Here is a 20,246-nt window from a genome sequence, read left to right on the forward strand (position 1 = left end):
ATGGACCGAGAGCAGCAACGGGAGGGGAGGGAGGAGGGAGGAAAAACAGAGCACGGGGGGCAACAGGAGCCCAAGACATTAAAAGAAAATAAAGAAGTTGAAGCAAAACACTGAATTCAAAGGCAACGTTGTGTGAGGAGTTGAGCAAATGTCCAGATTGAGCAGGTGTAGATCCTAACAAGCAGGTTTCGCTCATCTTCAAGGTGCTTGCATTTGGATTGGTTCACAGATCACATGCTGTTACTGCTAGCTGGCACAAATATAAAAACAAAAACAAGATGGGTTGACTTCCTATCAGCTGGACAAAGAGGCGATTGAAAGACCAAATCTCTGAACACAAGTTTGCAACGTTGGATTTCCTCCTCCTTTAGTTTCTTTTTACTCACACAATAGCGATCCCGACAATCCTCAAGATTCAAAGACCTTGAAGTAATCAAAAATGGAACTTCTGGGGTGGTAATGAACTCAAACAACGATCACAGAGGAAAATCTTGTACACATATGCACATTTAATCCAGACCTAAATGAGAAAAGTACACATTAAGATGTCGTTGGTCTAGTTTGTGCTGCTATGTTTTAAGTTTCTGTTTCTGTTCAAATCCAGGAGCAACTTTCTTGTCCTTTGATCTTTCTGAGACAAAACTGTTTTATGTGAGTGAAGTAATTCAGTTCAGTCTTCGTGAAACATGCAGAATTTATGTTTGCACGAAACAAACAATGTGCAAAAAGAAAAATCTGTCAAATAGAGAGAAGATTGTTTGAATCCAGAGGGCGGAGAGCTTTGCCAGCTCCCTTCAAGCCAGAGTTTCCCAGCTTCCCAGCACTGACATTTGTCTGAACTGCCGGGCGTCCTTTCAGCCTTTGAGCCTATGCAGTTGGTCAGGTGTGGCGGCCATCTTGAATCCAGCCAGTTGTAGACGCACATCCAATAAAGACTTCCTGTGTGTGTCATTAAGACCTGTTCCATTGTCTATGAGATGCTAAATCTTGAGACCAAGAACACTCGCAGGCAAAAAATACTGTTTGCTCGCGTTTGACTCTTGAAAGACGGCAGAATGAATCAGAACAGCCGTCCTGAAGTGGACAGGTCAAGAAGGTCATGCTGAAAGACAAAGCTACAAGGAGAGAGTGTGAGTATGAAACTGACTGCGGAGAATAGTTTGGAAGCGTCTTTTTCTATCCGACTTCTTCTTCTTGTGACTGCCAACTTTGCATCTGTTTCTGAATACAGCAGTGACTATGGAAAATCCCCTGGCTGGAAGAATCTCCATCGCGCACACACGCGCGCGCACACACACACACACACAGAAACTTGGACATTTACATTTACAGCCTGTCTGTTTGAACCGTTTGCCCTCTTGGATAACTTTGACCTCTGCTGCGTGTCATTTACGTTTAGTCAGGCTTCTTCATCCATCAAATCTTCCCTTTCTTCTCTCCCCACTAAACTTCACGCCGTTTTGAAAAACTACATTGATCAACAATCACAGACCTTCTTTGTTGTTGTTGTGCAGAGCTGGGAACCCGCAGAAGAAAAGATTGTTTTAAAACAATTTTGTCAAAAGATGCTGTGTTTAAAGTCGCTTTGACCTCATTTCTTTCTTTTTCCTCTCCTTTTTAAAAATACCTTCTGTTGTGACCCAGTCATTTTTTCCATCCTGCTTCTAATTTTCCCCGTGGATACGTGTTTGGACAGAAAATTAAATATAACAGACCAGAAGGAGGAATGGATTCTGATGGATAAAGAAAACCGTCTCATCTGTCCAGTATGATCTCATCATGTGTGACACATGAAGTCATCGGGGACCAGTTACCGCTGATTGTCCAATCCCGCCGCGCATCAGAGTTTTAGACGCTGCTGATTATGATTCTCTGCTGTCAAAAATATTGAATGTCAAAGGGAAGGAGCTGATGTTTAAACGTGTGCCACCAGTCCTAAAGTGTCACAGCTGTTTCATGCAACATTTTTAACTGAATGAAAAATGACTAAATCCTCTGACTGTCAGTTAGAGACGTTTTAGCTAACCTGATGTGTGTTTCTGTGTAAAAGTCGTCGTCTTCCTCCGCTTATCCGGGTCCGGGTCGCGGGGGCAGCATCCCAACTAGGGAGCTCCAGACCGTCCTCTCCCCAGCCTTCTCCACCAGCTCCTCCGGCAGGACCCCAAGGCGTTCCCGGACCAGATTGGAGATGTAACCTCTCCAACGTGTCCTGGGTTGACCCGGGGGCCTCCTGCCGGCAGGACATGCCCGAAACACCTCCCCAGGGAGGCGTCCAGGAGGCATCCTGACCAGATGCCCAAACCACCTCAACTGACTCCTTTCGATCCGGAGGAGCAGCGGTTCTACTCCGAGTCCCTCCCGAATGTCCGAGCTCCTCACCCTATCTCTAAGGCTGAGCCCGGCCACCCTACGGAGGAAACTCATTTCAGCCGCTTGTATCGCGATCTTGTTCTGTCGGTCATTACCCAAAGCTCATGACCATAGGTGAGGATTGGGATGTAGATCGACCGGTAAATCGAGAGCCTGGCTTTCTGGCTCAGCTCCCTCTTCACCACGACAGATCGGTTCGGCGTCCGCATCACTGCAGACGCCGAACCAATCCGCCTGTCGATCTCCCGATCCCTCCTACCCTCACTCGTGAACAAAAAACTGAGATACTTAAACTCCTCCACTTGAGGTAGGACCTCTCCCCCAACCCGCAGTTGGCAAGCCACCCTTTTCCGGTCGAGAACCATGGTCTCAGATTTGGAGGTGCTGATTCTCATCCCAGCCGCTTCACACTCGGCCGCGAACCTACCCAGCAAGAGCTGAAGGTCTGTGTAAAAGTTATAAATAATAACAGCCTCTCTTTGGAGAAGTAGTTTATATCCTAAAGGACTGATAGGCTAACAGCTAGGTAGAGTGCAGCCAAGCACAAAGCAGATTGATGTTAGCTTAAATCGACTTCATTATCCTTTGTTCAGCTATAAATTCTGCTAAAATGAACATGAGTGTCACGGCTACCAGCTAATTCTTACCCTTGCGGTGCATCAAAGGGTCCGGTTCAACCGGAATGTATTTTAATTCCCTGCCAAATTCACTGTGTGATGCAAGCCTGAATGTGTTTGCATGAAGCACTGTTACATTTTCGAGAGTTGTTTGAAGAAAGCAAGGTTCCAGTTTGGACTTTGATGATCAGGAGGAAATAATCACACATTCAGACCTCTACCACCTTATTCTACATTTAAAATCTATTGATCACAAAGGTCTGATGTGATGTGTGGAGAAGTTTCAGCTGACAGAACAGTGTTGATCAAAGAGAGTAAACCAAGAGTTCCCGTTTTTGTTACTGGGGCTTCTATTAAAGCATGGTCGTGGGTGATTTCAGGTTGGTTTGAGATGTGATCCTCCTGGTAACTGACGGAGCGCTTCTCTGCATTTCTTCTGAAAACCCCTATTTTTAACTATGGATTTGATAAATTGGTCATTCAACGCGATCGATAAGATTTTTTCAACAATGAGAACGGAGCAGGGGGCTCCCACATGTCCACAGGGGACACACCCGGTGGGATATATGTTGGATTCCTGGAAGGAGTGGAAGATCATATGCCTCAGCCAGCTGTCCACTGAGGATATCGAAGACATGTGGATATTTGGTCTGATGATCACTGGATTTCTCCTGATTGGAGTGGGAGGATATCTGGTTTTCTGGAAATTTGGGAGGACGGGAGCGATCGGAGGGTGACCCGCACCCACGGAAAGCACCGTCCATGTGGAGACTTCTCAGACTGGGACGTTACTCGAGGTGAATCGTAAGCTGGACAATGTTCTAGCTGCGATACCGGTATTAGTGCGCAAAATGGATATCATCTCAGAGAGGGTCACCGGACAGTATGGACAGGTTTAAAAACCCAAAATTGGCTTCACCGAAGGACTGGAATGATCAGTTTAAAGACTGAAGGCAGAGAGGAAAATGATCTCAGCCTGACCCAAACAAAGTCTTGTTATCTGAATCTGACGCCCTGGTAGCCTTGAGCTGCAAGCAACAACTTGCAGGAGTCAATGCGCTCTGCGCTTCTCCCAAGATCTCCCTCCCACCTGTGACTGTACAGTGGCTGAGCACCATAGATGGCTGCTCTCGCTGGGAGAAACAGGATCCCAGCCCCAGCCCCCCACCCACCCCACCACACCCCCCACCACCACCACCACCACCTTCCTATTGGAGTCTCATGATGTGTTGTCTGAAGTCTGTTGCATATCTGTTGAGGTGTTTTTTTGCAGAGCAAAGCTGCCATCCTGCTGGAGGGTAACTCTGAAGTGCCTTTTTTTCCCCTCCACCTGAACCAATCCTCATGTAACCCTCTTATCTCTATTAAGGTAGCGCGACTCAGGGTTGCGAATGATCACAGTCACCAGTTCTTGTTGTGTGTCTTGCCCATGTATGTCTGATCTCCGAATTGTGTGTACTAAAACTCTAATTTCCCTCTGGGATTAATAAAGGATTGATTGATTGATTGATTGATTGATTGATTGATTGATTGATTGATTGATTGATTGATTGATTGATTGATTGATTGATTGATTGGTTGATTGATTGATTGATTGATTGATTGATTGATTGATTGATTGATTGATTGATTGATTGATTGATTGATTGATTGATTATTGATTGATTAATTGATTGATTGGTTGATTGATTGATTGATTGGTTGACTTGTGGGTTTGCTCATCATCTGCATAATAAATTGGACTGTTGTTAAAGCTGGTCAAATGGCAACTGTTCCACACATTTTCCATCCCTAACCCAACAAATCGGAATAAAATATGTCGATTTCAAAACGTTGCAACTTTATTCAGGCTGTAATGTGGAACAGTTGGGATTTCTGCTTCTTTGTAGGATTTGCAGGATTTCCTCATGCATGTGTGCATTTCCTCTGCATAAACCATAAACATTTATGTCGGATTTTATGCCAACAGTAAAGTGTAACTGGACAAGAGTGTGAATGATTGTTTGTCTCTCTGTGTTGTATCCCCTTGCCCAGCCTGTCCAAAGTGTCCCTGCAACCTCCCTGCAAGCCTAAGAGGAATAAAATGGTTATGGTGTGAAATGAATGAAAAGATCTCTGTCAAAATCTGACCCTGTGACCTTCTGGGGCAACACTGCTAAGCAGCTGCACCAAAGTGCACTTTACTGCATGCACAAAAAACTGGTGAAAGAAGCAAATCAGGAGCACAAAAAAGATTGAACATGAGTTATAAACTAAAACTCTGCTTTCTCACAGTGGATCTGGCCAACTGCTGCTAAGAGTATTTCCATTCTGCACGGGGCATTAAACCCTTGAAGCATCAGAGAAAAGAATAAAAGGAGAAAACGTTTCTCATGTCATGCTGATTTAATGACCAAATCAGTCATGAAGCACAGAAACGATGTGATGTAAATGTTGCTCCAACCTTTTGCTCGTTTAAAAATAAAGTTTGGATTCCCCAACCAACACATTTGATCTAACAGAACTTCCCGGTTGTCTAATATTCGTTTTTAGGCACGCTAACAAGTACATGTGCATCATGGGAACAGAGGATTTATGCAGTCCCGTTTTTGTTGGGTTGAAGCTCACTTCTTGTGCTCCTTGCATGTATTTTTGTCTTTTGGCTTCATCAGAAGATTCGTCTTTATTCTGCCTCCAGAGATAAAATCTGTGGGCAGCAGCTGCAAACACATTTACTTTTCTTGGTGCGTTCGAAAAGAGTGCCAGCATTTGGAACACTGCTAGCTGTTTACTCTGATGTGTAAGAGTTAGGGTTAAGGTTAGGCTAACCCTAACCCTTAGCAGGCATGCAATTAGAAGCCAGGTCCTGGGAAATAATTTTCCAAGGTGTAGTTTCATTTTTTTTTTTGTCAGGAAAATGCCCCTTTTGTGCATGGAGGGGTGGGACTTAAAACTTCTACTGCAGCCAACCACTTGGAGGTATTTTTGCTCACTTGTTTACATCACTTGCATCATGAAGTAGCTTTTTAAAGCCAAAGATAACCGGAAAATGTAAATAACTAAAATACGACCAAACAAAGGGAATGCCCCCTAGTGGCTGACTGCGTTATAAGCTTAAATGTCTGCTCCTGTTGGGATATTTAATGATTAATGAGGTCATACTAAAGTGTTTATTAGGGGATATTCACATGGCTCATACATTGTTTGCTAAAAAAATTATTTTATCATCTGTAATGTGCATTTATTAGTTATTTGATGTTTTTTTTTTTTTTTTAAACTGCCAAGTCCTGGTTCTCCAACATGCCTGACTGGCTGGATTATTTTTTCTGCATGTCCTCACGTTCTGCAGAAACCCACACCCATGCATGTTAGCGTGCTGGATCTGATCCATACAAACACAGTTAGCTCTGTTTTGGAGCTACTCAGTATCAGCTGCATTAAATTCAACTTTGATTACATAAAAGAGGGTTTTTCTCTGATCTACCGATCAGGCCACCGGGGAGGTTGATTTAAAAGAAAACGTCTAGCAATTTTTTTGAAGTTAAAAGAAACATTTGACTTTCATTTGCACAAACTCTGAAATTAAGCTTATCAGTGTCTGGTCTTGTTATGATCACATTTTGAAACACTCTCACATTTCATCCCCAGACACCTCACTTTTTGTTGACCTATATAAAACAAAATTTCCATCAATCCTCTTTTTTTCCGGTCTTGAGGGCAGCAGCCTAAGCAGAAAGGCCCGGACTTCCCTCTCCCCAGCCACGTGGGCCAGCTCCTCCGGGTAAACCCCAAGGCATTCCCAGGCCAGCTGAGAGACATAGTCCCTCCAGCGTGTCCTGGGTCTTCCTTTGGTTCTCCTCCCAGTTGGACATGCCCACAAAACCTCACCAGGGAGGCGTCCAGGTGGCATCCTAACCAGATGCCTGAGCCACCTCAACCAGCTTCTCTCAATGTGGAGGAGCAGCGGCACTACACGGAGCCCCTCCTGGATGATTGAGCTTCTCACCCTAGTGAGAGCCCAGACACCGTGCAGAGAAAAGTCATATCGGCCGCTTGTATTCGTGGTCTCATTCTTTCGGTCACTACCCAAAGCTCATGACACATATCTGAGGGTAGGAACGTAGATCAACCGGTCTTCAACACGACAAACTGGTACAACGCCAGCATCACTGCGGATGCAGCACCAATCCGCCTATCAATCTTGCGCTCCATCTTTGACCTTGTCCTTGACCTGGAGAAGGCATTCTACCCTTTTCTGACTCAAGATCAAACAAAATATGTACACCTTGACCCAAATTGTTCCGGATTTCATCTTTAAAACATTCTCAGAAAGTGTCCTTCTTGGCTGTAGAAACAGAACTTTTTTTAAGTAAAACTAGGAATCACCAGCAATCTTTGCCAGTAGCCAGAGATTATTTCATGTTAAAGCACTTGTTGTTAAAGAGACCACCTGCAAAGGTGGTTATTTCTATTTAAGTGGGCAGATTCTGGAGCAGTGCTGCCAGGATTGGGTCAGACCTGCTGTGTATAAGAAGGCCTGTTATTGTGTTATGGTGCTCCAGCTCCTTTCTCCTCTGACATCCTGAACAGGCAGCCAGGAAGGATCTGCTAAGTGCCGACTCTCAGCACAGCAGCAGGGAAGACAGCCAGATTTTGACAGAAGAACTTATTCACTCTCTATCCAAGAAGACTTTTCCTATAGGCATAAAGCTGAAAACGACTCAAAAGGCTACGAGGGAAGAAATTTTACTCATTTCCAAACAAGTGTTAAACAAGGTCTTTTGAGGGCTCTTTTAAAAAAGTCAAAATTCTGTCACGCGATCATAAAATGATGAAATTACTGTCTGTTCATCAACACAAGGGGCCTACGTCTACAGTTTGCATCCCTGAATGAACTGGAGTTGGCAGTGAAAAGAAAAATCTGTGATTTCCGTGTGGATTTGTCAAATCCGAATGGATCCAACATAAACCCAAATGACCCCGGGTTTAGGGTGATTTATCACACTCTGCTGCCTGAAGGATGTCCGTGAGCTTTTCAGGCTCGCTGGAGCAAAGAGTGACTCTTACATAAGTGAAAATGATTTACCAGACACAGTCACACCCTCTGGTTAAAACGACCTCTTCCTTTACAGCAGACTTTCTCGAGGAGAGGTTTTCTAAAGAGAGGGTTGATGAGATTTATTCTGCACACCTTTACCTTAGCCAAGCTCTTGGGAATGTGCTTCTGTCTGTGCAGTCTCTTCTGGAGCCACGGTGTATCAATCATTCTCAGACAAAGTACCGCTGCCCCAGAGCCTGGCACTCACGCCCAGGCTCAGACCCAAACGGGTGCCCCGGTTCTTAGCCCTGTCGCCCACTCTGCCAGGAACAGCAGATGATGAATTCTGGAAAGATTTTGCTCTCTTAAAGGGGAAAATGGCAGCTTGTGCTTTGGACAAACAGAGGTAAAGGTTTGCAGGACGGCAGGAAAGCTACTGCACATTGTTACCTTTGCAGAATCGTAGCACTTCATTCAATTGTGATTTAATTTAACAAAACTAGTGAATGCAGCAATAAAAACAGGATCTCTGTGTGTGAGCTGTATTGACGAGGTGCAAGTATCGTTGCATGCCTAAACATGCCCACAAAGAGTGGAACTTGAAATCCAAACGATGTGTTTTTGTAAGAAAGCGCCACAAATTCTGGGAGATTTCACAAGAATAAAAGACTTTGATATTTGCCCAGAAGCTTCCAGTACTCCTTTCCAGATGATAAGATTCTCAATCTTTTTTGAGATCCTTTTTGCCCTCTTTTTTTAAAGAATTGTAGAAGAGGGAGACACTTTGGCTCACAACCTACTGAGTAGATGTTGGCTGCAACATCTACAAGCTATGGTGTTATAAGCTGTTGGTCTTATGATTTCCAAGGTTTCCACCCTCTCACATAAAGAACTACTAAAGTTTTTGCAAAGCTCTTCTATAAATTCAACAATCTAACCATAGTTTCAAGCTATACAAAACTGACACATTTGCAGTTTCAATAAAAATTGTTTATGAAAATGTATTTTGGTTGCAGGTTTAGTTAATACAGCATGCATAAGTACCACCATTTACAGGTTAATTTTACATACTGGGAAAAAATGTCATTTTTAGTCCATATGGTAAAAACAAACGCACCTGTGTGAGGCAAAAGATTCATTTTGTGTTTCCACAGTAAATTTCCTTTAAATCTTATAAAAAGAAATCAACCAAATCTTGAATGAATCGCTGTCACTAATGTTTAGATGTGAAAAGTACCTGCTTGGAGCAAAAACAGCAAAAATCCCATCTAATATGTGAAAACACTGCCCTCTGCTGGCCAAATACCATCACAAATATTGCAATATTTAGCATCTTTCTCACACATTTGCAGTTTTATAATGAGGGCCATTTTTAATACTATTGCTATTAAAAATATAATTGCAGTTACTTTGATCAAGCTGTAGAAAGAACACCTTGAGGTCAGGAGGCGTAAAAGGGCCAATTTCTGTTTCTTGGCCCTTGTTTAAAAAGGACACAAATACAAACATAACTACTTTCAGCTTTACTAGCAAGGACCTAGAAAATGAATTCTGTTAAAGGTTTGTTGATGAGGATTATTGGATGCATGTAGAAGATGAATTGATTTCAATTTGTTTTTATTTTATTCAAACGTGCTTATGTACATTTTTTCTTCCTTTTTTTCCCATGAGCATTGCCGTGCTCTTCCTGGGTAGGTGATACACACTCTGTAGTGTGTAAGGAGTGTAGTAGGTTTTATTTTGAAATGAAAAGACAAAGACCCAGGTTAGAAATCTTGGTGTCATAATTGATTCAGACCTGAGCTTCACCGTTTACGTTGTTTATAACTAGATCAGCGTTTTATCACCTGCACCAAATAGCACGACTCAGGGTCTCATGTCCAGACAAGACCTAGAGAAACTCATTCATGCGTTCATCTCTAGCAGACTGGACTACTGCAATGGTCTTTTGTCTGGTCTTGAGAGCTTTACAAGCAAATCGACACGTTACTAGGTGGAAAAAGAGAAATCTTTATTAGATTACATCAAAAACATGGGACTGCGATGACAGCGATGCAGTTCTTCCATACATGCCTTTATTTGGACATGAGCAAAAGCCAGCTTTGATAAAGTGGCATTTTTGTGCGTTTTGAGCCATCCTGAACCAAGAAGTATTTGTACATAACTTCGACCTGTACATTTATGCCACTCAAAGAAAATACACGTGTTTTAAAGAGAATTTTGATCTGCTTTGATCAAATTTGAAGGTTTAGGCTTCAAATGTGTTTAAAACAAAATGATATTCACAACTACTCCTTGATTCAAGTCATTGTGAAAGGTGTTAGGGGGGTTTCTACTTTTTGGCAATCTGGAGACGATCGCTCACATTCTCCCAGTTGATTACATTCCAGATAGCTTTGACGTAGTCAGGGCGCACATTTTTGTACTGAAGATAATAGGCGTGCTCCCATACGTCAATGCCGAGGAGGGGGATGAGACCTAATAAATAAATACACATAAATAAATAAATGTGTGCAAAAATACTGTCCCAGATTTGCAATCAATACTTTTTCAAACCGACCTGTTGTCCCCTGCAGGGGATCTTGATTTGCACAAGCAGCAATGTGAAGTCTTCCACTCTCCTTGTCGTAACTCAGCCATCCCCAGCCCGAGCCCTGCACTGCCACCGTAGCAGCAGACATCTTTTCCTTCATCTTCTGGAAAGAGCCAAAGTCCCGTTTGATGGCCTCCATAAGCTCTCCTACAAAACATCAAAAAGACAAGTGTGGCTTCATACAAAATCAGCTAAACTTTTTTGACTGACATTTTCTTCCTATTTTATTTTTTTAAAGTTTGGTATATCGAATGCGTAGTGTTTTATCAGTCTAACCTTGTGGCTCGCCTCCACCATTAGGAGAAAGATTTGTCCAGAAGATGGTGTGGTTAATGTGGCCTCCCCCGTTAAACTTCAAAGCAGGCTGGAGGGCTACCTGTGCAGTGACATCTCCTAAAATAGGAAAAATAAAAATCACGCTTTTTGACAAATACTGAATAAAAACAAAACAGGAAATGGGTCAACTTTTGTATGTACCCTTTGCAAGAGCCTCTTGATACTTCTCCTCTGTAACATTGAGGTTATTGACATAGGTAGCATGATGTTTGCTGTGGTGCAGCTGCATTATCTCTGCACAGATGTGAGGCTCCAGGGCTCCATAATCATAGGTCAGGTCAGGAAGGGTGTGCTTCTGCCTTGATGCAGCTATCTGGTTAATGCTTTGGCTGAGGCTGGCTGCGCACCTGAAATTAACAAAGAGGAGAATTGTAATAAATCACGATCCAATTGTGCATCAATCACCGGATACAACTAAACAGCAATTCAAGATGGCTGCAAGCGACTGACTTTAGTGTTTATTCAGGATTTACACAGCCGAAACCATTAACTAAATGTACTTTTAACATAGGCTCGTGTGTAATTTTGTGCATTCGTTTTGACACTTTAAGTTTGCAACTGCATTCAACCCTAGGCATAAAATAATGACGGAAGTAATCTAAACTATTTGGTGCGCCATAAACTAATGTAAACAGCTTGCTAAACTAAGTTAGCATCCTGGCTAGCAAACTGTTAGCTCCTGATGTTTGAAGATCATACTCGATTACAGCACGCAACAGCTCACTCTGCCTGTTTTCAACAACTTTATATATGCCCTAATGTTACGCGAACATCCGTTTTACCTGCGTATTTGCCCAAGTCTGCTCAGCATGTTTCGAATGGACCTCAGCAGGTAACCAGAACCGTGTGCACGCGCTAGTAAATAACTGCCCTTGAAACTGAGCCATTTCAAGTTGACAGACTGCACCATCATTATTATACGATGGGGGTGTTTGGAAGCGTTTGCATGATTTCTGTAATGTTGCGGACGCTGAAAGTTGGACTTCGTCGAAACATTGGTTTGCCGTGTTTGTCAATAAACCTTTAACTTGTGGCATTTTTTATGAGTAACCATGTCATTTTGTTTTTGAAATGCGTTTCCCTATTACGCTGCACATGGTCTTCAGGGCCTTAGCTCGTTATTTTTCTTTTTATTATAAATTAGTAAACAAGTGTAAGACTTGGATTTGTGTCGTCAAAATGTTTAACGAAATTTTGAAACACGAGAGTAATCAAAATAAAGAAATGTTTAGAAGACCACGAGGCACGTGACCCTCTTTTTTAATCGTGACGTGAAGATTGTCTACTTTGTTAAGATGTCCCACTCTTTAGAAATGTTCTTTTTTTTTTAAAAAAAAGTCTTCATCCAATTTAATCAATGACTCAAAGCAAACATGTTTTGCCTGAACCAGTTATTTTAGAAATATGCGTTTCTGCTAGGTCACCTATATTTGAATAATTTTAACTTAATTAACAAATAACATTTTTTGTTTATTTATTTATTCTATTTAGACAGATGTTATCAATTATTTTGGTCGATTGACTCTAAAAAGTTGTACCACGCATAATCAAACATTAACTATAGTAAATTATATAAATAAAACGTTGAAAATATCCCTTGTGTCGTGGCCCTGCTCGAGTTTCAGAAATTATTTTACGAGTGAGGCGTCTTCTCTCTGTTTTTAGCTCTCTGGTATTACTCCGCAGCATTTTCGTCCGTAGCTATTCCACACTGCCGTCAGCTAAAGAAAGATGATTGCGACTAAGCCCAAACGATACCGTTACTTGTCATTTCTCTGAATATTTGACCGTTTATGTGATTGTTATCCTCACAAGGAATTTCTGAAGCCGACAGTTCTGAGAAACATCGAAGATTCAGGGCCAGGTGAGTGTTTTTGTGGCGTCAGGCCTGGTAACTGCAGCCAAGAGCCCGCTAGTTTCAGGAAAAGGAGCGCAAGGGAGGGAGTCGTTTCCTTCACCGCCATTTTGTTATAACAAGGAGCCGAAACAGAGCAAATAATTAAGTGCCACCCATTTGAATTTAAATTATATTTAAACGTTACTTTGTAACTATGAGTTCAATTTACCATTGCAAAGGAGTGCTAAATATTAGTGGTCAGTAGTTCACCTTGGTTAGCTTCTTCGCTCTGCTAGCTGCCACAATGTCCCGACATTTAGCTGTACAGCGCTTATCAACTGGTTATGTTAAATCTTATGTTATCGACCAATGAGTCAACTCTTTGCCATAAAATATGCGGTGTTCTTTCTTCAGAAACCAAAACGCACGTAATTTAGCTTGTGTGCTAGTCGTGACTAGACTGCGTGCGGAGAACTAACGCTTTAGCTGAAAAGATGATGCAGTTAATTCAACCTGCAATTTAAGCAGCAGTAACTGATGATTTCTTGTCATATTTTCTTCTAGAGTTCAAAATGACCAACGAGGAACCTCTACCCAAGAAGGTTAGCGTCTGATCCTGTTCATCTCCTATTTGAACTATGTTCATTTAGCCTTTGGTTGTCTCCAAATAGCAGCCGGCCTCATTGACCAGTTTTTCTGTTTTCACAGGTTCGCCTGAGTGAGTCGGACATGAAGACCCTGACTAGAGAAGAGCTGTGTACCAGGTGGGTGTTCACGCTGCGATTGCTGTAAAATCACGTGTTCATCTAAAAATGTTAAACCTTCTTTTCTCGTTTCAGGTGGAAACAGCATGAAACGTACGTGCAGGTCCTCGAGGCCAAATATGCAGAGCTGTGTTGTAAGTGCAGTTTCGTAAATGCAATCCAGCATCATGTTGAGTTTAGTTTATTTAGCCGTTTCAACAGTCAGCTATAAATGCTACAATGAGTGCATTGCCTAACCTTTGGCTGTCTGTGAAGAGGACTAATCTGTGATGTTTTTTCATCTCATCCCTTCAGCGAACGATGTTCCAGGACTGAAGGAGTCGGAGGAAAAGCTCAAGCAGCAGCAGCAAGAGTCTGCTCGCAGGGAGAACATCCTGGTCATGCGACTTGCCACAAAGGAGCAGGAAATGCAAGAGTGTACAGTACGTATCTGTTTGCCACTGAATTCACTGTTTTGCTTTGGTCGAATGTTGCTCCCCGTTGATCTGTAGGAAGCTCCTTGTTGGGTGATTGATTTATTTTCTCTCTGATGGATGTCGACTCTCCTTTTTGTAATACTGTATAAAAAGGCGATGTTGAATTTTACTTATCATTAGGTTAGGTCACAGAAGTCAAACGTTCACTAATGACAATAGATTAATACCAAATGTAATGTTTTATAGTGATGTTTTGAACAGATGCCTTATTTAAAATGGCAAACATCAAAATGAGTGCTAACATCTGTCAGTGTGGCAGCTGTAGTCGATGTTTTATGTATTTACACAAGATCAGAGCTTCTTAGCCATAAAACACTGCTTATAAGTGCAATATGATCTTTGATTGAGATTAAAATACTAATAGAAGTAAATGTTGCATGGTGTCATTTACACATACATGATATTTTTCTAAGTTTGTGACGTAAAAGGATCTTAAAACAAGCAGCAGCATTTGCAGAGCAGCAGCTGTTATAAACAAACGTGCTGTTTTCTGTCAACAGAACCGGTCGTAAACAGGGATACTGTTATGGCCATTCACATTCATTCACACTGGGCCAACAAGTAGTTAAGGTCAGCCGTTGGCTTTAGACTGATGGTACAGAGTGTTCAGTGGCTTTATGGGGGCTCATCTGCCTTAAAGAGCAGCAGAGCTCACCTCAGCACACCTTTTCTTTCATTTAAAAGCCAAAAATAAGGATTAGGTTCAGTCAGATGCTGCTACTTTTGTTGCTTAAGCCATATTAGTTGTGCCTTTTGGCATATCGTGTAGGGCTGGGCAATAAACCGAAAATGTATCGTTATCGAAATTTCTGACTTATCGTGATAAATGTTCCCATATCAATACATTTGATAATACAAAATTGAAAAGATGTGTGTGGGTTGGCAACGTTCATGTCCCTAGCTGTACCAGGGTTTTTCCTGCATTCAAATTTGCCTGGTGGCCTCCTCCAGCTAATTTGTGCCGCCCCAGCCTGATTTCACTCTGCCCCCAGCTATATGGATGTTATTTTAACTGCAGTTGCAGCATTGCACCACTACGGGGCGCTGTATCAGCAGCGGTGCACAAAAAAGCACTAAAACCGCAGCAGACAAAGATCAAAAATTGCTTTTCTCTCTAGTTACATATCTGTGGTCGGTGCTATTGACGTCCTGATTTTCCCCCAGGCTCTTCCATATCAGAGCAGGGCTGTACAGTGCGATGAAAAACACTGTCTGCGTGTCTGTCTATTTGTAAATGTAACACGGGTGCAACATCTTTGAATTACCATTTTCCCCTGAACTTTATTGAACAAAAGTAAGTTACTTGTAAGAAAAATGCTTTTTACTGGCGCACGACGTGGTCATCTGGATGCAGTGGAGGAAAGGAACCGGCAAAGACGCAAAGGCAGAACCGGTGCAAAGTTTGGGATCAAAAGTGCAGCTACACGCAGATTGCCTAAAGCTAATGGGTAGCAGTCTCACGATCAAACACAGAAAAATATATGATGATGGTATAACTAAGAAAGACTAAACTCTGCAAGCGGATGAAAAGCCCCCACCATCCCGTTTAGTCTGCATCCTGCAGCGCTACGGATCGAAACCGCTGCAGATACGAGTCACATTACTGCTGTCGCTGGAATTACGGCAAGCCGTTGTAGTATATAATTCACAAATGCATCTATCTTTGAACATAACATAAACTGGATTATTTCCAACCCGTACATAATAGACATGCCACCATTACATTGTTAGCAGCAGAAATTAAATGTAATTACCATTTCCAATACAAATGCATGTTAGTGAAATGCATTATATGTTACTGGATATGTTTATGTGTCATTTAGACTAAGATCAGTGTTATTAATACAAACCTGAAATGTAGGTCAAGCATTTACAAATATTTTAACTATAAATATCAGCTGGGAAAAAGGGAACTAAACACCAATCTGATATATTTTATTGAGCCTTTTATAATATTTTACCTTGAAAAAAGTGAGGCAGTGTGTGCTGGCGCATGGTCAGGATGGTACCACCTCTGCCTCAATTTGAGTCAGGAAAAACCCTGCGTACCACCTTGAGTCAAGGTTATACACGTGGCAGCCCCATCTAGTGGATAACTTTTGTTACCTATCGTTATCGAGGTGAAATCTTCAATACATCGTGATATTGATTTTAGGCCGTATCGCCCAGCCCTAATGTCATGTAAATGTGCTATGGTTGCTTTGGGGTAAAAGCTTTAAGCATTAGCAGGTAAGTTTTGTTTTAGAGTACTTTAAACACCCACAATTATTTTTTCGTTTATTTATTTATAGATCAGCGGATAACAGTTTGTTTTGTATCATTTTAAAGGCTGATTAAATATTATCAAGGCTCTTCTATAATAAACCCATAACCTCAGAATAAAGCAGTTTATTGTTGAAGCATCGTTTTAAAGATTTAAACAGATGTCTAATGTGTATTCCGTTCCATCCTGCAGACCCAGATCCAGTACCTGAAGCAAGTCCAGCAGCCGAGCGTGGCCCAACTGCGGTCGTCCATGGTGGATCCAGCCATCAACTTGTTTTTCCTCAAAATGAAGGCTGAACTGGAACAGACTAAAGACAAACTGGAGCAGGCCCAAAATGAACTGAGTGCCTGGAAATTTACACCTGATAGGTAAAGACAATCAAAAATAACTCCCCCCTCAGAAAAAGTCAAGACTTCCTCACGCCTCCCCCATCCTCACTCTCACTGCAGGCATGCAGGAACAATGGTGGGGGGGGGAGGCTGACAAAACGCTGTTCTCGTCACGAGACTCAGACTTTACAGACAGCCGGTCACTGCAAAAACAAAACAGCTTTTGTTCTTTTGTTACCGAGCCAGCTGCACACCACTTAACCTAAAAAACACAATAAAAAAGACCGTATGGTCAGGTGACACTCGTGTGTTTCAGCCTCATATCCTCACCGTCCAAGGGCCTGAAGGAGTCCGGACTGTTCTGAAGAGGTGGTCTCTCACTTCCTGCCACGGATATGCCCTCTCTGCCCCCCCGCTCAGCTCAAAGCAGACAGTTCATTTATAAAATAAGGGGATTATGGGGGAGGATGTGTCAGGCAGGGGGCATCCCTAGCCTAAAACAACAATTGAACATTTCAAAGACATGTAACAGTGGATCATTTCACACAAACACCTGCTAGTCTCCCTGAGAAGTGTAAAGACCCTTTGGCTACATTTCATTCACATGAGGAAAATTAAGACTAAAGCTAACTTGTGGGGAAGGAGACACTAAACATTTAAGACTGAGCGGAGCCAGATCTTCGGATCACAAAGGTGGTTGAGGCATGGGGTCCAGTCGGACCGACTCACGGTAGAGTCCATCTACGTGTTTTGTTTTGTGAACTGTTTCATTTCATTTGATAGAAACACTTACTGCAGTGTGTGGAGCCTGATTGACTTGTATTATTTACCCGCATGTTCTGTGTACACGGTTTGGATTGGGCTTTGCTAAACCCCCTCAAACACACTGCCGTACGTGTGTCGAGTCCTGTTATCAAACTGAGTGAAAATGTCCTGAAGAAGCTGTGTTTGAGACGACGAGGGTGTATTTTTTTGTATTTGTGTATTTTTGTGATTGACCAAATCATTTCTCCCACAGAAAGCGACTTCTCTGCTATACCCACTAGTTAATTATTTTAACAGTTTGGGGCTCACGTTTTTATTTTTTTATTTTACGTTGGCTTTAAAATAACTCCCAGCATATTTAATAGCAGGAGAATGCAGCAAATGCTCTTAAATCATAAACATTTCTAGTTTTAGCCTTTTTAAACATGCCTCACCATGCCTTGTACAGGATGCAGTTACTGCTGGGTTTAATGTCTTTAGTTCCCTCGGGGCCGATGATACTTAAATGAGTATATATACATTTATTCTTCAGATGTGGCCATCAGGAATTGTTTTGAAGTCATTTATGTAATTTCTTTGCCTTTTTGGCTTCTTTATGACTGATTCCAAAAGCATAGCTGCAGTCCTAACTGATGTCAAATCGCAGGTGTAGCAAAGTGCTTCCCAGCTTCTTTACCTGTTGTAAATGGAACAAACCGCATCTGGAGCTGTGTGATTGTGCTGTTGAAACATTTGTGTTTAATATGAGGACACCTTTTTCTGTTTGCTGCTCTGAAAGTTTGACTTTTAGTGTTTCACTGGGAAAAGATCGAGCTCTGTGATGCTTTTCTATTATTTACAGCTAGCTGTGTTTCGAGGAGGAATTTAAAAGGGTGCTAATCTTTCTTGTATTTTTATTATGTTCATTGTACTTCCATGTGTTTTATGGTAAGTTGGAGTGAAACGGTGCAGGTTTTAGTTTTATACAAATGTCTGTCAGCCATGATTTACTTTATACCAAAAGGACCACCTTGTTTTAGTTGGTAATTTCAGATTTATTTAAGTTCTTCAGGTCATTTAGACTAAACTCTTTTCTTGTGTTTGTATCTGTTAACTTTTTCAGCACTGCCGATGCTTTTTGTTAGCGCCAGGTTGAAGGGTTTATAACTGGGTCATTCTCATCCATGTGCTAGTTTCGTTTGCCTGCTGGTTCACTGTGTGATGTGAGACTTGTTTCCCTTACAGCCAAACGGGGAAGAAGCTGATGGCCAAATGTCGAATGCTGATTCAGGAAAACCAGGAACTGGGGCGGCAGCTTTCTCAGGGACGCATCGCTCAGCTGGAGGCTGAGCTGGCCCTGCAGAAGAAGTACAGCGAGGAGCTCAAGAGCAGTCAAGATGGTAAGTTTTACAAGATTTGCTTCTACATTTGTTCTGTTTTAGTTTGTTGCATTTCAAATGGATTTTAACCTTGTTTTATTCGTGGTTTCTTCACCCAGAGCTAAATGACTTTATTATCCAGTTAGACGAAGAGGTAGAGGGGATGCAGAGCACCATTCTTGTCCTGCAGCAGCAGTTGAAGGAGTCCCGTCAGCTTCTCTCTCAGTCTCAGGTTGCTTTGGCTGGAGCAGGACCCAGTAGGACTTCACCCACCGCCTCCAGCTCCTCTGTTGAACCCTCGACTCAGCCAGAGCAGACCAGCGTTCCCGCCGAGCCAATGGGCAAAGACTACGGAAGGGTCTCCAATGGTCCAAGCAACGGCAGCTCATCCCAGAGGAGCGAGACAATCACGCCCACCTTGTACCGCGAGGTCAGCAGCGCTGAGGAAGACTTTCCAATGTCCCCCGTCGTCTCCAGCCCGAGTGAAGCTGAGACCAAACTTTCCAACCATTCAGAGGAGGCACCGGTCAGTCAGACTGCTTTGCGACGAGCTGGAGGGCCTCGGGGTTTTGGGAGCCAGCTGAGTGTAGGGTATGAGAGCGTGGACTCTCCCACAGGCAGCGAGACATCATTGACTCAGCACTCGAATGACACAGACTCCACAGATCCCCACGAGGACAAGGCTGCCCTGGTTACCAAGGGCACGAGGACTGCAGGGTCACGTCATGCTCAGAATGGCCTGGACTCCAACACAAGCAACAGTGCAGCTTTGTAATGTACTTCACTATGTTCTGTTTTTTTTTTTGTTTTTTGTTTTTTATATATATAAAGTAAACAAGGCAGCAAAATGCATCTGTAACACAGCACCCTTGTCCCTTTGCCTATTGTGATGCCTTAGTCACATTTGTGTTGCTTAATGGGGATATAAACAGTAAAGGTTAATGTTAGATTTGGATTTTGTGGATTTAAAACTAGTATGTTTCACTCTGTTTATTTGAGCACATCTATACTTTGAGCTTTGACATGGATTCAGGCGTCTGGTGTTGTAACCCAAGTCATGTCGGTAAAATCATTAAATTACAATAGTTCACATGTTCAAAGAGGTCATATTTAGATGTTGACCTGTGCTCTTTTTTTAGTACAGTTTTTATTTTTCATTGGCAAAAAAAACTGAATATGTTCAAGTGTGAGTAGTTCACATACAATGTTCGTAATATTCTGACTTCAGCCCTTTTCGTGTACTGACCAAATACCAATAAAAAGTTTTAATACTAATATGAAACCCATTATTATTCACCATCAATGCTTTAATTTCAAAACTGTACAAGCCTCCCAAAGAAGTAACACGCAATTTTAAATTCCAGGCTATGACTGGATGTCTTCTGCAAATAAGCATGAGTGTGAAGGCCTGTTTAGTTGTATAAAAGTCTTAGTAATCGCATTAACAAGGTGCAATTTTCAATCTATACAAAAAGGTGTTAGAATACTATATTGTAATCGGGATTGCTTTACGAAACA

At 42.2% G+C, this 20,246-nt stretch overlaps 2 protein-coding genes across 2 annotated transcripts; one reads left to right on the plus strand and one right to left on the minus strand.

Annotated features, from left to right (window-relative positions):
- Positions 1–9,994: 9,994 nt before the first annotated feature.
- On the minus strand, positions 9,995–11,873 carry sod2 (superoxide dismutase 2, mitochondrial). Its single transcript, XM_015947377.3, has 5 exons — positions 11,716–11,873; positions 11,075–11,280; positions 10,874–10,990; positions 10,565–10,744; positions 9,995–10,482 (listed from the first exon to the last, which is right to left on the minus strand). The coding sequence occupies exons 1-5, from the start codon at positions 11,844–11,846 to the stop codon at positions 10,337–10,339; spliced, it is 780 nt and encodes a 259-aa protein (XP_015802863.3). The 5' UTR covers positions 11,847–11,873; the 3' UTR covers positions 9,995–10,336.
- Positions 11,874–12,610: 737 nt separating this feature from the next.
- wtap (WT1 associated protein) lies at positions 12,611–20,003 on the plus strand. The gene is made up of 8 exons (XM_015947375.3): positions 12,611–12,797; positions 13,335–13,372; positions 13,479–13,534; positions 13,610–13,668; positions 13,829–13,956; positions 16,466–16,644; positions 18,595–18,749; positions 18,848–20,003. The coding sequence occupies exons 2-8, from the start codon at positions 13,343–13,345 to the stop codon at positions 19,501–19,503; spliced, it is 1,263 nt and encodes a 420-aa protein (XP_015802861.3). The 5' UTR covers positions 12,611–12,797; positions 13,335–13,342; the 3' UTR covers positions 19,504–20,003.
- Positions 20,004–20,246: the final 243 nt, after the last annotated feature.

The sequence above is a fragment of the Nothobranchius furzeri genome, chromosome 2, assembly GCF_043380555.1.
Source record: "Nothobranchius furzeri strain GRZ-AD chromosome 2, NfurGRZ-RIMD1, whole genome shotgun sequence".
Lineage (NCBI taxonomy): Eukaryota > Metazoa > Chordata > Actinopteri > Cyprinodontiformes > Nothobranchiidae > Nothobranchius > Nothobranchius furzeri.

Coding starts and splice junctions, on each gene's coding strand:
- sod2 (XM_015947377.3), bottom strand. CDS start 11,846: ATGATGGTGCAGTCTGTCAACTTGAAATGGCTCAGTTTCAAGGGCAGT. Junction 10,991..11,074: donor TCAAGAGGCTCTTGCAAAGG/GTACATACAAAA, acceptor TTCCTATTTTAG/GAGATGTCACTGCACAGGTA. Junction 10,745..10,873: donor TGGTGGAGGCGAGCCACAAG/GTTAGACTGATA, acceptor GATGTTTTGTAG/GAGAGCTTATGGAGGCCATC.
- wtap (XM_015947375.3), top strand. CDS start 13,343: ATGACCAACGAGGAACCTCTACCCAAGAAG. Junction 13,373..13,478: donor AGGAACCTCTACCCAAGAAG/GTTAGCGTCTGA, acceptor CTGTTTTCACAG/GTTCGCCTGAGTGAGTCGGA. Junction 18,750..18,847: donor GCTCAAGAGCAGTCAAGATG/GTAAGTTTTACA, acceptor TTCTTCACCCAG/AGCTAAATGACTTTATTATC.